General features: G+C 38.8%; 1 protein-coding gene across 2 annotated transcripts in view; it reads left to right on the forward strand.

The window, feature by feature from the left end:
* Nucleotides 1,423-15,348, forward strand: part of WDR70 (WD repeat domain 70) — a 143,529-nt gene continuing 129,603 nt past the window's right edge. Inside the window, exons 1-5 of one of the 2 annotated variants that reach the window (XM_021380658.1) lie at nucleotides 1,423-1,535; nucleotides 1,624-1,686; nucleotides 1,882-1,965; nucleotides 4,494-4,608; nucleotides 9,671-9,851. In XM_021380658.1, the coding sequence (XP_021236333.1) occupies nucleotides 1,511-1,535; nucleotides 1,624-1,686; nucleotides 1,882-1,965; nucleotides 4,494-4,608; nucleotides 9,671-9,851 (468 nt within the window). In that variant the 5' untranslated portion in view covers nucleotides 1,423-1,510. The remainder of the gene's footprint in view (nucleotides 1,536-1,623; nucleotides 1,687-1,881; nucleotides 1,966-4,493; nucleotides 4,609-9,670; nucleotides 9,852-15,348) is intronic. The other variant, XM_021380659.1, reaches the window with a different exon arrangement.

Genomic DNA, 15,348 nt, shown 5'->3' on the forward strand with positions numbered 1-15,348 from the left:
TTGTAGCGCACATTCCCCCAAGCCCTTCCCCAGCCTTGTTGCCCTTCTTTGGACCTGCTCCAGCACCTCAGTGTCCTTTCTGTACTGAGGCGCCCCAAACTGAACACAGTACTCAAGGTGAGGCCTCACCAGTGCTGAGTACAGGGGCAGGATGACTTCCCTAGTCCTGCTCACCACACCATTCCTGATACAAGCCAGGATGCCATTGGCCTTCTTGGCCACCTGGGCACACTGCTGGCTCATATTCAGCCGACTGTCCATCAGCACACCAAGGTCCCTTTCCATCAGGCAGCTTTCCAGCCACTCCTCCCCAAGCCCGGAGGGTTGCCTGGGGTTGTTGTGACCAAAGTGCAGGACTCGACACTTGGCCCTATTGAAACTCATACAGTTTACCTTGGCTCATTGATCCAGTCTATCCAGGTACCCCTGGAGAACCTTTCTACCCTCTGGCACATCAACACTCCCTCCCAACTTGGTGTCGTCTGCAAATTTACTGAGGGTGCATTCAATCCCCTCATCAAGATCATAGATAAAGGTGTTGAATAGAAGAGGCCCCAGTACCGAGCCCTGCGGGACACCGCTCGAGACTGGCTGCCAACTGGATTTAACTCCACTGACCACAACTCTTCGGGCCCAGCCATCCAGCCAGTGTTTCACCCAGCAGAGTATATCCCCATCCAAACCATGGGCAGCCAGCTTCTCCATGAGGATGCTGTGGGGGACAGTGTCAGAGGCTTTACTGAAGTCCAGGTAGACCACATCGACAGCCTTATCTTCATCCACTAAGCAGGTCACCTTGTCATAGAATGAAATCAGGTTTGTCAAACAGGATCTATCATTCACAAACCCATGCTGACTGGGCCTGATCCCCTGGTTGACCTTTAATTGATCCATGATGGCTCCCGAGATTATCTATTCCATAACCTTCACTGGCACTGAGGTGAGACTTATAGGTCTGTAGCTACCAGGATCAACTTTCTGGCCCTTTTTGAAGATGGGAATCACATTTGCTAGTCTCCAGTCCACCGGGACATTCCCTGTTAGCCAGGACTGTTGCTGGAGCTCAAGGTGTGTCTGGCCAGCACTCTCAGACGTAACGTTTGGATTATGAGTGGTGCTGCGTGGAGCCGGGAGTTGGGTCACTGATCCTTGTGGGTCAGTGGGTCAACCCACCTCACGATATGCTTTGTTTGTGAATATGGTAGTTCTGCTCTGCATAACTGAGGTGCTTCCAACCTCGGAAACTCGAGCAGAATCTGGCTTATGGGGAACGAGCCCGTTTTAAAAATCACATTTAGTGTCTTGATCACAGTAGCTCTCAGGTTCCAGATCCGTTCTGAAAATCTTCGGAGATGATAGAGGGGTGGAGCACTCTCGTACCACGGAACTGGGCACACCCACACGACACGTCAAAGGTCCCGTCCGCTCCGGGAGGCGGTGCCGGCAGCTGCGCCCTTCTCCGCCCTGCCGCTTCCTGCTGCGGCTGTTGTGGTTCCGGGCCGTCCGCAGCATGGAGCCGCCGGCTGCTGAGGGTGGTGAGCGGCGGGCCGGGCCGAGCTGAGCCGAGCCTTGTCGCCCCTCGCTGACCGCCGTTGTTTTCTCCCTCTCCCCTCCTCTTTGCAGACGCTGAGATGCTGGCGGGACCCGATCCGGAGCTGGCGGCCACTATGGGCTTCTCGGGCTTCGGTACGTTGCGATGCGGGACGGGGGGCGTCTGAGGGGAGCTGGGGGCGTTGCTGCGGCCGGCGGCCCTCGGCTAGGGAGCTCGGGCGGGAGGCGGGCGGGGAGCGGCGGGGCCTGGCGGCTCCCCCTTCCCGGAGGGTCCGCGGCGCCCCTTACCGCGGCGAGCCTCGCTGAGAGTTCCCTTGTCTGTGTTCTTAGGGAAGAAAGCTCGGACTTTCGATCTCGAAGCTATGTTTGAGCAGACAAGAAGAACTGCCGTGGAAAGGAGCAGGAAGGTCTTAGGTAAGAAACGCAAGTGTTGTCAGCTAGTGTGCTTTAAAACGTGTTTTGTTCTTCTCTATTGGCGTGATGTCATAGTGAGTCAGACTGGCTATTTAGGGAACAAACTAGTGCAGTTGTGCTGCAGGAAAGCAGTCTTGAACGCTTTGGGGATGGATAAATGGCAAAATTACTTGTTTACATATGTTGTCAGAGTGTGCAAGGGATCAGCATCTGCAGGATTCCTTCTGTGAGGCATTGCACACAGGCCCAGGAACAATGCTGAATTTAAATACAAGGTCCTTCATAGGATCACAGAATTGTTGGAGTTGTAAGGGATCTTTAAAGGTTGTCCAGTCCAACTCCCCTGCAAAGAGTAGGGACACCTACAAGTAGATCAGGTTGCTTAGAGCCTGGTCCAGCCTGGCCTTGAATGTCCCCAGGGATGGGGCATCCACCATCTCTCTGGGCAGCGTGTTCCAGTTCCTCACTGCCTTTGTTGTAAAAATACTTCTTCCTTATGTCCAAAGTAAATTTCCTCTTTTTTTAATTTGAAATCATTTTCCCTTGTCCTATCACAACAGACCCTGCTGAAAGAGTCTATTAACTTAGCTATTGTTTTTATTTTGAAAGGGAGCTTACTACAGAGAGCTTTAATTTAGACAGGCCAGAATAATAGGGAAATGTGTTCTACGATATACAACAAGTTATGCTGCAGCCCACAAATTTTTCTGTTTTCTACTGTGCTGGGAATGGGTAGCTTGAGAGAGGAAGGTGATGAGAGTTGTGTGTTTTGCTGCCCATATCCAAACAAACACTATTCTAAAGATGGAAGATGCTCATGTTCTAGAATTCTCTTTGCCATTCCAAACACCTGTGCTTTCTGCTTCCACTTAGCATGTGCAGAAAATGGAGTGGCTTTTTTTTTGTTTTGTTTTGTTTTGTTTGCTTTATCTATGTGTTATTGATACCATTATGGTTATGGGCTTATATCAGAGATAAAATTTAGCTTTATCTCTGAACTGTTTCAGTTTATGGAGATATTAGACTGGAAGCCTCTCATCAGGAAAATGTAATTCTGTTGGAGGAATGAAATCAGTGCAATGTTGGTTGTTTTTTACTGTTTGATTCTACACAAAATCATGCAGGTTCAGCTCTGTGGAGGCTTGTTGACTTTATAGACTTTAAGACATTGTGAAATTCAAATATACAAGGGAGTTCAGGATTTGATTTGAACCCTTTTTTTTTTTTACTAACTAAATCAAAATACAATAGTATTTGTTCTGTGTTGAAGACCCTTTCAGATTTCTTATTCACATCAAACTATCATCTCTTACGGGAGACCATTTCCCTGTTACAGATTAGAAGAGAATTTTAATAAACTAATTCAAGAAAGTGTAATGTTTTTAAGTCAAGACATTTTGAACTGCATCTGGACGTCTTTCTTCCTCTATTGTCCTCAAGAAAAGTTTTTAGAATTTTACCCATACAGGAAACACAGCATATAATTGATTACAAGATTAGTCATTTTACCAGAAGTGACAGAGCTCTGTATGTAATTCAGCTTTTTTTTTTTAATTTTTAATTTGGTACTGTGACCTTTTTTCAATTTTCTTTAAGTACACTACTGACTTCTATCTTTGAAATAGTTGTGATGATCTCTTTTGAAAATATCACCTCTCCTCCTTCAGCCATGAATTAGAAGAACTAAAATAATGTGTAATCTGATTCTGTATCTTGTAGTTGTTTGTGTTTCTCTTTGGAGGAAAATGTTTGTTTACGTTGTTGCAAAGCATGGGTTTTTTTTGCTGTTTGTTTTTTTTTAGGCTTAGTGAATAGTTCTTTATCTCTTAAGATGCATGACTGAGCAAACAAGAAAATTATGCTTCTCATATAGAGGAAGAGTTTTATTTTTCTTTGCTTTGTAGGAGTTACCTGAGCATTCTTAGAAGTATATCAGCTGTATCTCACTCTTAGAAATGTGGTAGCTTTATCCGTTCCTGTGTCATAACCCCACCATGTTGTATAAGATTCCTAATTAAACTTTGAAATGGAAGCTTCTGTTTGATTTTGTTTCACTATTCTATAGGAATTCTTTTTCAATAAGTGAATTGGAAATAAATATAACTAAATGTAATTTATGGGAAATAAGTTATTTGCACCAGTGATAACTTAAGTTCTAAGTCAGTTCCCTGCACTGTGAAAATTTCTAGAGTTCTGTGAAGTAATTCATACTATTTTAATATAACATTGAAAATGTTGAAATATCAGCATTATTGTATAAGCTTTTCAGCTGTTGCCCAATATGATCAGCTATGCAAGCTAGCAACTGGAAGCTGTTTGGATTTTCTTTGTTTTTCTGCGTGATCATTATGGCAGCAATGGAAAATTAATTATATGGAAAAGTAACAAAGCCATTTTTCAGGTGAAATGCTTTATTTGCTGTTTTCTTTTAAATAACTTATATAAGTCTTAAAATGAAGAAAATTGTTTCACTGTACTCAGCAGAACTGTAAAGTACGTTATTTGTCATTTCTATGCTCTTCATTCAGAGGCTCGTGAAAGAGAGCAGGAGGACCAGGCTGAAAAAGAATTTAGAAGTTCATGTACTGATCCATCTGCTTCAGCCTCAAGTGCAGCAGGAGCTGGGTCCACATTAAAGCCAAGGTACTTATTTAGTTATGATTGGAGATGACATTTAACAGCTTTCTTATCTGTAAGAGTTTACGTTGTTGTTTTTTGTGGCTTCTTTTTGGGAGAGAGGGGGTGGGATGCATCAGCATTGTTCAACTTCTGTGACTGTGTCTATGCTATCTTAAGTCTAAAATTTGTTTTTTTTTTCTCTGCTTTGTTGTATGTCTCAATATTTGTGAATATTGTATATAGTTAATGGTAAATTTTATAGTCTGCTCCCTTTCTTCTTTGGCATACTTTAAAAAAAACATTATCTGTAGTTTTGTCGTTGTTGTTTGCAACAACAACCACAAACAACAATGGGCAAATATAGTTAATACATATGCTGACTTAATGACCAGCTATTATTCTCAGTTGTGCATACAATATACTTGTTCAGGCTTGCAATAAAATAGAGTAGATATGGAGACTTAAGTACACACGCTATATGGGGTAGTGGTAAGGTTGAAGAGGTATTTTTGTTTGACTTCAGTCTGAAATTTACTTCAAAACTTCTTAAAGTTTGCTTGCCCTTGACAGACACAAATGCTCCTGCTCTGACAGCTTGCTTGAATTGTTAAGTGCTGTGAAATAAAAAATAACTAAGCATAATGGAGGCCACATCACTCCATTGTGTGACAGGGATTGTTGAGATCAATGTTCTGTAAATATTTAGTTTTTTGTATACGTGGAAGACTTATAATCCCTACAATACTTTGGTAGACCTATATGCATCTTGTAGGCTAATCATATGTGGTAGAATCACAGAAGCATAGAATGGCTTGGGTTGGAAGGGACTTTAAAGACCATCAAATTCCAACCCCAATGCTGCAGGAAGGGTTGCTAGACTAGGTACTAGATCAGGCTGCCTTTCCAACCTGGCCTTGAACAAGTTCAGGGATGGGGCATCGACAGCTTCTTTGGGCAGCCCATTCTGTTGCCTAACCACCCTCTCATAACATTTAATCTAAATATCTCCTTTTTAGTTTAAAACCATTCCCCCTTGTCCTATTACTATTTGCCTGTGTAAAAATTCAGTCTCCCTCCTATTTATAAGTTCCCTTTACTGGAAGGCTGCAATGAGGTTTCCCCAAAGCCTTCTCTTATCCAGGCTGAACAAGCCCAGCTCCCTCAGCCTTTCTTCATAGGAGAGGTGTTCTTGTCCTCTGATCATCGTCACGGCCCTCCTCTGGACCTGTTCCAACAGCTCCACCTCTTTCTTGTGCGGGGGGCACCAGGCCTGGATACAGTACTGCAGGTCATGCCTCACGAGGTCAGAGCAGAATGAGATATTCACCTCTCTCTCTCTGTGGGCCACCCCTCTTTTGATGCAATTCATGATACAGTTGGCCTTCCAGGCTGCAAGCGCACACTGTTGACTTGCGTCAAGCTTTTCATCCAATAGAACCCCCAAGTCCTTCTCCACAGGGCTGCACTCTGAGTTCTACTGCCAGTCTGTACATATATCTGGGATTGCCAAGACCCAAGTGCAACACACTACACTTGACCTTGCTGAACCACTTTAGGTTCACGGGGGACCACTTTTCAAGCTTGTCCAGGTCCCTTTGAATGGCATCCCTTCCTTCTCTCATATCAACTGCACCACTCAGCTTAGTCATCAGCGAACTTTGTGTGTGTGCTCTATCCCACTATCTAGGTCATTGATAAAAATGTTGAAGACCGCAAGCTGGTAGCATTGCAGACAGAAAATTTCTGTTGCAAAATTTATTTTATGTGCATAAACATATAGAAAGGTCAAATGAGCCACTGACTCACAGAAATAACTGATAACATGAGTTAATACTCAGTCTGTGTTTTGTCTTACCCAGGAGGGAAAATCATTCTGTACTCCCATTTACTGTTGATGTTCTTAGATACGTTCCTGATGAAACAATGGAGGATGGCAAGAGTTAGGTGTAGTGTGATTATGTGCTGTGTGGGTAACTTCAATAGAAGGAATCATGATAGGTAGGCAATGCTGTAGAGCCTGTCTCATTTTGTTAATGGGTTTGAGAGAACTCTAAGCACTTTCTATAAAAGAAGATAATAGCTACCTTTCAGTAGTTGAATGTTGCTGTGTAGGCTTGGGTAACTTACTGGAGTCCTGTTGATGTTAAGTTTCCTTTCTGTTCCCTTCCATTACTTTGCTTTCCCTGAGTATTGTGAAGGGAATGCGTGGCATGAAAAACTCATGAACTGGAAGCTGATCATGTCAGCTTGCAAAATTTTATTTTCTTCCTAGTTATGATAGTCAGTTTAGAACTTAGTTCTGAAAACTGTATACTAGTGAAGGAGACACACCCATTATATCTTAGCCTAAATTCATAGGGATAATCCTGTGATGAAGGAATTATAGGACTCTTGGTCCTTTTTTTTTCCTTCACATTGAATTTAGCTAACTGAACTTATATATAGCTTATTCTCATTTTTGCAAATGGCAACATTGCTCTAAATAGTACCCTTTTTTCCTCTTAAAATTCCAAATGTATTCCATTATCTTAGTAGCACCCTTACTAATTTTACAGTTGTTAACAAGAGATTGGTCACTCCAGAAAGATGTGATTCTGTTGATTGTTTTTGCTTTGAATTAATTTGCTATGCGAAACATTTACTTACACATAAATGCATAAGGATGGTAATAATTAGACTTTATACTTTTGTACATAGCAGATGCTTTCATTTCACAAATTGTAAGAAATTAGAGTGAATGATGTGAGGAAAGCGAACCCATGGTGGGGGTATGCCTACATACTTACACAACTCTCAATGTTTTTCATTACTCCCACTCTCTGTGTGCCATCTGCACTCTAATTCATCTATCTATTCTCTTCTTACAGCATATTTCTCATATTGAAGAAATAATGAGGGAAAGCAAAAATCAATTCAGTATGTCTCTAAATTGTGGGAAAGGGGCTGATTCTTTACAGGATTTAGTAGAGACAAACTATCCCTGAAAGCTGGAGGAAGTGCCATGATGTCTGCTGTCTTGCTTTGTCATTTCTGTCAGTACCCCTCCCTGTTAACAGTCAGAAGAATGGCACTCAGCTAGATGGGCTTTTGGCATGACTGCACTGGGATATTCATGTTTGGCTGCCTTTCCAGTTTCAACAGAGTATGTCAGTAGTTGGAGCTTGAGCGCTCAGTTGTCTCTAGCAAGCTTGAAGTGTGGCGAGAACAGCTCTGGAATTCTGATCATTTCATGTGAAATGTGAAGAATGATTACATAGCCTATCAGAATGCTGAAGTGATTGGACTGATTGATCCTGCTTAGCTAATACGGAAGTTATAGGAATAGGCAATTAGAAGGGAAGCTAGGTATTGTTTCTGAATGTCTATAGAAATATCTGAAAATCTGGGACTTCAGGATTGGAAAGGCTGTGTTGAATCATTGTCTTATATACACTCTTTTCACTGGCAGCTATATTTATGTTTTGTTCCATTAAAAAACTAAATTGTTTTGCTTCTGGGAAAAAGATTAGTGATTTGCTGGTCTAGGAATGTGTACTGATTCTTAGGACAATGCTATTTTACACACAGCCTTGTGAAATTGTTAATTTTGGGGATACCTAACTTGAAGACCTTTGAAGGACCCAAATCTGTTCCTCAGATGATGGCAAAGCTTCCTCTTGGTAAAAGGATATTGATTACCCCATTGTTACACGGTGAAATAAGCTCATTTTATTTGTGTTAGATTTACTAGGTGGTCATATCCTGATCTAGATCTTTAAATGTCTCTCATCTGTATGTAAAAGAAAGTTTGTATGTAAAACTAAGATCTTTTATTACGATAGTAAATATAGTTGGAAAATCAGACAAGCTTTCAGATATGCAAGCCTTTTTTCGCTGTGACACCTGAGGACCTAATTCATGTTCTTTTTACTTTGTTTTGATTTCTTCCTGACACATAAATCTGCTTGTGTATCTAAGACTCATATTTGCTATATAACCTGTAACCCTCTTGGTGTACAGCTGTTACTGGCAGGGTGTGCATTTTGTACAATTACAGAGTTAAGAATCTCTTTTTTGATGCTTTATTACATTCTTAAACATGGTTCCTTTTATTATAATTTTTAAATGATAACCTAAACTTAAAAAAAAAAACAAAACGAAACAACCTCCCTCTCTTCCCCAACCAAACCCTAACAACTCCTTAGTTTTTTCTACTTTTCATTCTTAATCTGGCTTTTAAAGTCTACTCACTTGTAAAATAACGTACCTGCTCTTAAAATGTAAAATTCCAAAGCAGGTCTTGCACCTTGAGTTTATGTTACTGATTTAGAAAGTTAACAGCTGGCTTGCGGAGCCCGATAGTGATGTATTGTAGCCTAGGGAGCTCATCGCTTTTAATCTTGTGCTAGTTGGGATACCACTTAGCCGATAACTACCAGTAGGGGGAGCCCGTTTATTTTGAATAACTTCCATGAATGTGAATTAAATAGTTCTGTTTTCTTTCTAGAAAATTTCTAATGCCAGAAAATTGTGTACAAAACAACTGATTTGGCATCACTGAAAAAATAATTTAAATGTTACTTTTGGAATCTGTATGTTACAATCTACTGTATATCATGTATTTGGTTAAAAGTGTTTGATTCCTGCTACTTCTTTACTGGTATTAAAAAGCAAGTGCCATGCTTTGTGTTTATGCTCTGGTTGTGAGTGTGGACTATTACTGTTGAGTAAAGTGAGGTGCAGTGTGTTTGGGTATGCTGCAACCTCTGGCAATGCCTTGAAAATGCCGTGTATCAATGTGTTCTACTGTCTTCTAAGTGATATTTAAACCCATATTAATGATGTGGCACTGTTACTTTTATGTCTAACTTTTCCTTATTGTGTTCTGTCCCTTTTTTTGAACTACCTGGTGCTGCATTTCTCCTTTCTTTTAAAGATGTATTTATGCTTTCAAGATAATGGTAAGCCAACATTCCATTAATAAAAATGAGTTTACATTTTGCTGCTAATTTCAATGTTTGCAAATTTATGTCACCACTGAATATCAGAAATTCCTAAGGAATTGCTAATTTCTTAAAATAGTAGTTGTCTAATTTTTTACATACAGAGAGACAACTTATAGTGAAAGTGAAGATAGCTCAGATGAAGAGTTAACTGGTCCTTCCACGGTACTCCAGACTGCCGTTCAAAGTTCTGCTGGGGATGATGATGATGATGAATTCATAGGACCACCACTTCCACCAGGGTTCAAGGACAGTGATGATGATGACACAGAAGATGAAGATAATGTAAGTAATTTGTTCCTCCTTAATGCTTTAATGCTCTCAGTAAACTCTAATTTTTAAGTATACTTATTCCTTTGTGATTGGATTTGGAGTATGACTGTTACTTGAAATGCAGATTTTGTGTAGTGGTTACTCAACAAATGCAAACAGTTGTTTTCATTTAAAAATACACAGATTTTTAAAACACATATATGTGAATCTTAACTGAAGCTCATCATTAATTACTATATTTCATTTATTTAATGTCCTTTTTCCACATTATAGAAGTACTATATAAATAAGTATTTTGCGTAAATATTTTAGGTAGCTTCTTTTCAGTAAGTTCAGAGTTTTTTCCGGAAAGTGTAGGCAGAAGTAGGCTTACGTTTAGGGAGTATGATAATGCCAAAATTGTTTGAGAAAATGTACAGCTATCGATGAGGAGTTTTTTTGGTTTGTTTTTTGTTTTTAGATTAAATAAATGCCAGACTCTTTTGTTAGCGTGAATGTAAGTTAAAAGCAAGGAGAAAACCCGAACAGCTGAACTTGGGTATCACAGATACTCCGCTGATGCATGTTTCTATATTTAGTTAAAAGTTTAATGGCTTTTCTTCTTTCTCCAAAACTTTCTGGTGTTGTGGTTTAACCTGGCAGGCAACTGAGCATCATGCAGCAGTTCGCTCACTCCCCACTCTCTCAGTGGGATGGGGGAGAGAATCACGGGAAAAAATGTAGAACTTGTAGGTTGAGATTAAAAAAAAAAAACAAAAAAAAACACCTATTTTCTAGGCCAGAAAAAGAAGAGAGAAATAATAATAATGATAAATATAAGTACTATATATATTAGATAATGTAATAAGTATGCATATATACAAGTGATGCACAGTGCAATTGCTTACCACCTGCCAACTGATGTCCAGCCATCCCCTGAGTAGTGGTAGCCCTCCTGGCCAACTACCCTCAGTTTTATTGCTTTTTCACTTGATGAAACTGAAACGTCCTTGTCACTGTACCCACTCAGCAGCAAGTAAAACATTAGAGTGTTATCAGTACTGTTTCTCTCCTAAAGTCAAAGCTTGGCCTTATACCAGACACTCTGAAGAATATCAACTGTCCCGGCTGAAGCCTGGACCCCTGAATTGACGATTTTGTGGCAGTAGATGTTGTACGACAGTTTCCATGTTCTTTTGTAGCAACAATGAAATAAATCCTGGAAAAGCAGCTTTTGGTACCATTTACTAGGATACAAAATCTCTGTCCTCTTACACTAGCATAAACCTATCCCTAGAAAAATTCTCAGGTGTCTCAGGGATTTCTTGTCAATTTCTGTTTAGTTCTGGCTAAATGTTTAGCTTTATGCTCCTTTTCCTGTAGCGTCTTACCTTGAATTGTTTCAAATGTAGAAGTTCAGATTACCCACTTAAAAGAGAGCAAGGGCAGTTAAGCAGTAATGTACTTGCATTCTAGAGTGAGCGTAACCATGCTTTATTTAGTAGGAAAAGGGATTATGATAAATTCTGATGCTTTAGGGTTTTTATTAACTTTGTCAGATCTGCCTGATGCTACTGTTGCCTACTGATTTTCTTGACTATCAGACTGTACGTTCTGGGTCCATATCTCCTGTGATCATTTCTGTACTCTACCTATGACTCATTTTGTTTTAGTGAACCAGCTGCTGTCAGATCCCAGACTTCCTCTGGGAGCTGAATGCCTTAAGTTAACTTATTACTTGTATCTGCATCAGGAATCCCCTTTATTTTGATCTGTAATTTATTTTGATCCTCTATTTTGCACAGTGGAGTCAGTCCGTATTCCTGAGAACATTATAGACTCAGCAAGTTTCTCTTGCTGTGATTCATTTCATATTGAAGTCACCACTTATTTTCTCCCAGTTTTCATTGTTTCTCCCATCTCAGGTCTGCTTGTTTATGCATCTTTAGATCATAGTAAAATCTGAAAATACACTACTTCATCCAGAAGTTTTATCAAATTTCTATCTCCAGAGTAACAGTTCCTGTGTTGAAAAGTACTTAAATCTACACTGAAGGAAGTGTTTAGTCTTTGTGAGTTTGGGCCTGTTTAGTAGTTAGTAGTGAACCCAGCTGTGTCTCATTTTGAAGAAAATACAACACATTGAATTAACACAAAGAACAAAGTCTAAAGTTATCTGTTAACTTTGTGTATGCATGTACTAGGAAATGATAAATCTCAAAAAAGTATACTTATTCTGCACAAGTATGTTGTTCTTTCTTTGGAGCCTCGTCACAGTACTCTTCTAAATCACTCGTCCTAGCTGTCTTTTCTTTGAGAAAACAGAAACACTGATGGCAGAGCAAAAGTTTGAAGCCTTATACCATTAAGTAATTGAATTAATATAGAAACAAATAGCCAGGCTTGGGAATCAAGTCGTGCAGGTGTCTTTGATCTTTGGCAGAGTAAAAGTTTTCCAGGGTGGTCAAAGCAGTTAATTCTGTACAACACTAAAAGAAAACAGTGTAAATTTGAAATCATACGAACTCCTGGCAACTAATTCTAAAATTTAGCCTTCTGTCTTTTAGTGTTTCATAGAATTAATATACAAAACTTTGCATAAGAAATCTTTTGTTGCTATTCATCCTTGTATTTTCTACAAAGGCTTGATTGTTTATTATTTTGTTTCCATGTTAATTGTTCAGCAACTGAGATTTGAAAACATTAAAACTATAAACAGCAGTTGTCTTTCGTGGGCAAAGGAAGTTAGGGAAGTTTTATTTCTGTGGAATACTGGGATTTACAGGCTTCTTGTCAGTTTTAAGGAATTAAATGGATTTCTAAATGAAATGTCTCTAGATTGCTCTGCCTAATAATCAAAAGCGTTTTTGCACATGCTGCAAAATCGTAAAGGAATTTGCTTAAAAACCCATGTTTACCAGATTAGCTACAGTAACATCGGTTAACTTTGTATACCTAGATTTTTCTTGTAACTCATGACAGAAATTACTAGAGTTTTCTTTTACAAATAAGAATTAATGCAAATAGCATGAGAATTAATGCAAATAGCTTGTGATTTGACCACAATTTTGTTGTAGGACTGGATTCAAATTTGGAAAGACTTTTCCTGTGGTACTGTGGCCTATCACAGAGACATCATTTTCTGCAGTTAGCAAAAGGCATTATGTAGGTAGCCTTTTACATGTAAATTCTGAAATAAAATATATCTCTCTTTCAGTAAAGATTATTGGCAGTTGCCTTCCCAGCATTTACTGAATTAGCAGAATTATTTGTGGACATTCACAAAATATTCAAGATCTGTTTTGTTGAATCATCAGTGGAAGACTAACATCTTTTGACGTCTCTTTTATTCATTAATTTTAGTCATGTAATTTTGTTAAATTCGCATAAGTCAAAAGTCCTATAGACAGGTGATATGCTACTGTTCTAGCTTATGATACGGTTATCTCTTTTATCTCAGTGATGAGTGCTATATGAATTCCTAAATGTAGTCATGTTCCAACCACATGATAGTGCCAGGTTGTAGCAGTCTCCTTCAGTTATTTGTATTTTTGGAACAAATGAGGTCCTGAAGGAAGAGGTAACTAAATGCTGAGCACCTATTTAGGTAGCGTTATAGTGCAGAAGAACGATATTTTTAATAACTGAGAAATGACAGGAAGATGCATAGAGATTTTTAGGTGGTAAAACTGTATGTATTTTTGGTTGCAATAGATCTGTTCCATAGAACAAGTTAAGACTTTCAATAGCAGAGATAACCCATTCTTCATCAGCTTTAACAACAACAACAAAAAATTTCTTTTAATCTCTCTGTTACTGTGCTTTGTACCAGTTGTCCTCTGTCAATAGTGGCTGTACTGTAGTAGGGCTTTGCATTTTGAAATCTCTAAAATGAAAACTCTAAAATGCAATCTAATTAATATACATATAAATCATCTTAGAAGAAAGCGACTGGATTGTTGCTGTAACTTGATGTTGTGCTAACAAGATGCTTTTTAAATTGTTCTTGTTTTTACATAATTGCTTACATAAATGTCAAATTTATGAATTCTGAGCACTGAGTGTATTTTTTTTCTATTAACTCTTTCCAAAGAGCAGGAGGTGTCTTGTTTAGTGAAACACTTGCTTCAGTTCTGTGAATTTCACAAGAATGCAAAGGGAAAAACAGTTTGCAGAAACTTTTATTTTTTCATAGACCTGTTTCTTTTTTAATTCAACTTGTGTTTCTCAATATTCGCTTTGCTTGTAGACTGTTAATTTCTAGCAACATTATAGTATTAATTTAGGTATGAGTGTGTGTGTGTGTGTATGGTGTTTGAGTAATTCTACAACTGTCTTGATTAAGTGGAGTAACTGGAAACCAAAGTTAAAAGACCCCAATGAAAAGTTTCAGACAGAAAGGTAACTCACAGTCTGGTGTGATTTAAGTGTGTCTGAACTTAAGACAATAGTTACAAAACAGTCTAGAATAGATTTGTTTGAGAATAAGCAGAGCAGCAGAAATATGAGACTTGTGGGTTTTCAGTCTAAACAGTTAATTTATAACTGGGAAGACTTTGTGTCAGCATGGATGCCAGAGTCCTTTGGGGTGTAGAGCATCTCCTTACCGCTGCTCACGAGCTCAGTTGTTTTCTTTCCTCTGAAGGGAATAAGGAAACAGCTGTGCTGTCCTGATTTCCTGTTGATCGATTGGTGATCGCAGTGCGATCCTGTGAGCCTCCCAAAAAGCAGGTGTTGATGTTACAAGAACTCTGTTATTCCTTTTTCTTGGTTTCTTCAGTCTGTGGTTGGTATGCATGGGGACACGCTTGGGAGAGGAGAAATGGAAAGCTTCATTGAATAATTTGTTTTATTTCCAGATGGATTGTGAGAGACAGTCTTTCTCAAAACACGAGCATTTATATTTTTGACCCTGAAGGAATTTTTCTTCAATAGTTATATGAAATGAAGTTCTGTATTCCAGAGTCTTGTAAACTTTGTATAACGAATAAAAACGCATCAGAATAGTGGCTTTGCCATGATAACATGCCACTGCCTCTTAAGCTCAACTTCAGATATATTTTTTTAATTATAGGAGTATGTTGATTTTTTTTTCTTCCAATACTTGTTCAGTCTTTTGGTTTCCTGTGTGAGATTGTCAATAGAGGCATTTGTCAAAACTGACTGCAAAAAGAAAAGCATCTTTTGAGTTTAGGGGTGCCTCAGGACTGCCCAACCCATACTTTATTTTACCAAGTAATCATCAGGTAGAAGGAATAATTAGTGGTTATTGGCTTTGATGGGACTCCTTCTTGTTATTGGAGTTTCTGGTGAAAATTGTTAATATAAATTAATTGCTGAATGTTTTGCCTTGTAATATTTTTTTGAGTCAGCACTATTAGTTTTTGAATATTTTGCTTAATACTTTGTATTTCTGTTATTTACATTTAAGTAAGTATAAATTTTTGAGTTGAGCCATGGATACTATTTTACTTATGAATTTTGACTTGAGTTACTTTTTACTCTGAATTTAATTTCATTTTATATACTT

The sequence above is a fragment of the Numida meleagris genome, chromosome Z (assembly GCF_002078875.1).
Source record: "Numida meleagris isolate 19003 breed g44 Domestic line chromosome Z, NumMel1.0, whole genome shotgun sequence".
NCBI classification, from domain to species: Eukaryota; Metazoa; Chordata; class Aves; order Galliformes; family Numididae; genus Numida; species Numida meleagris.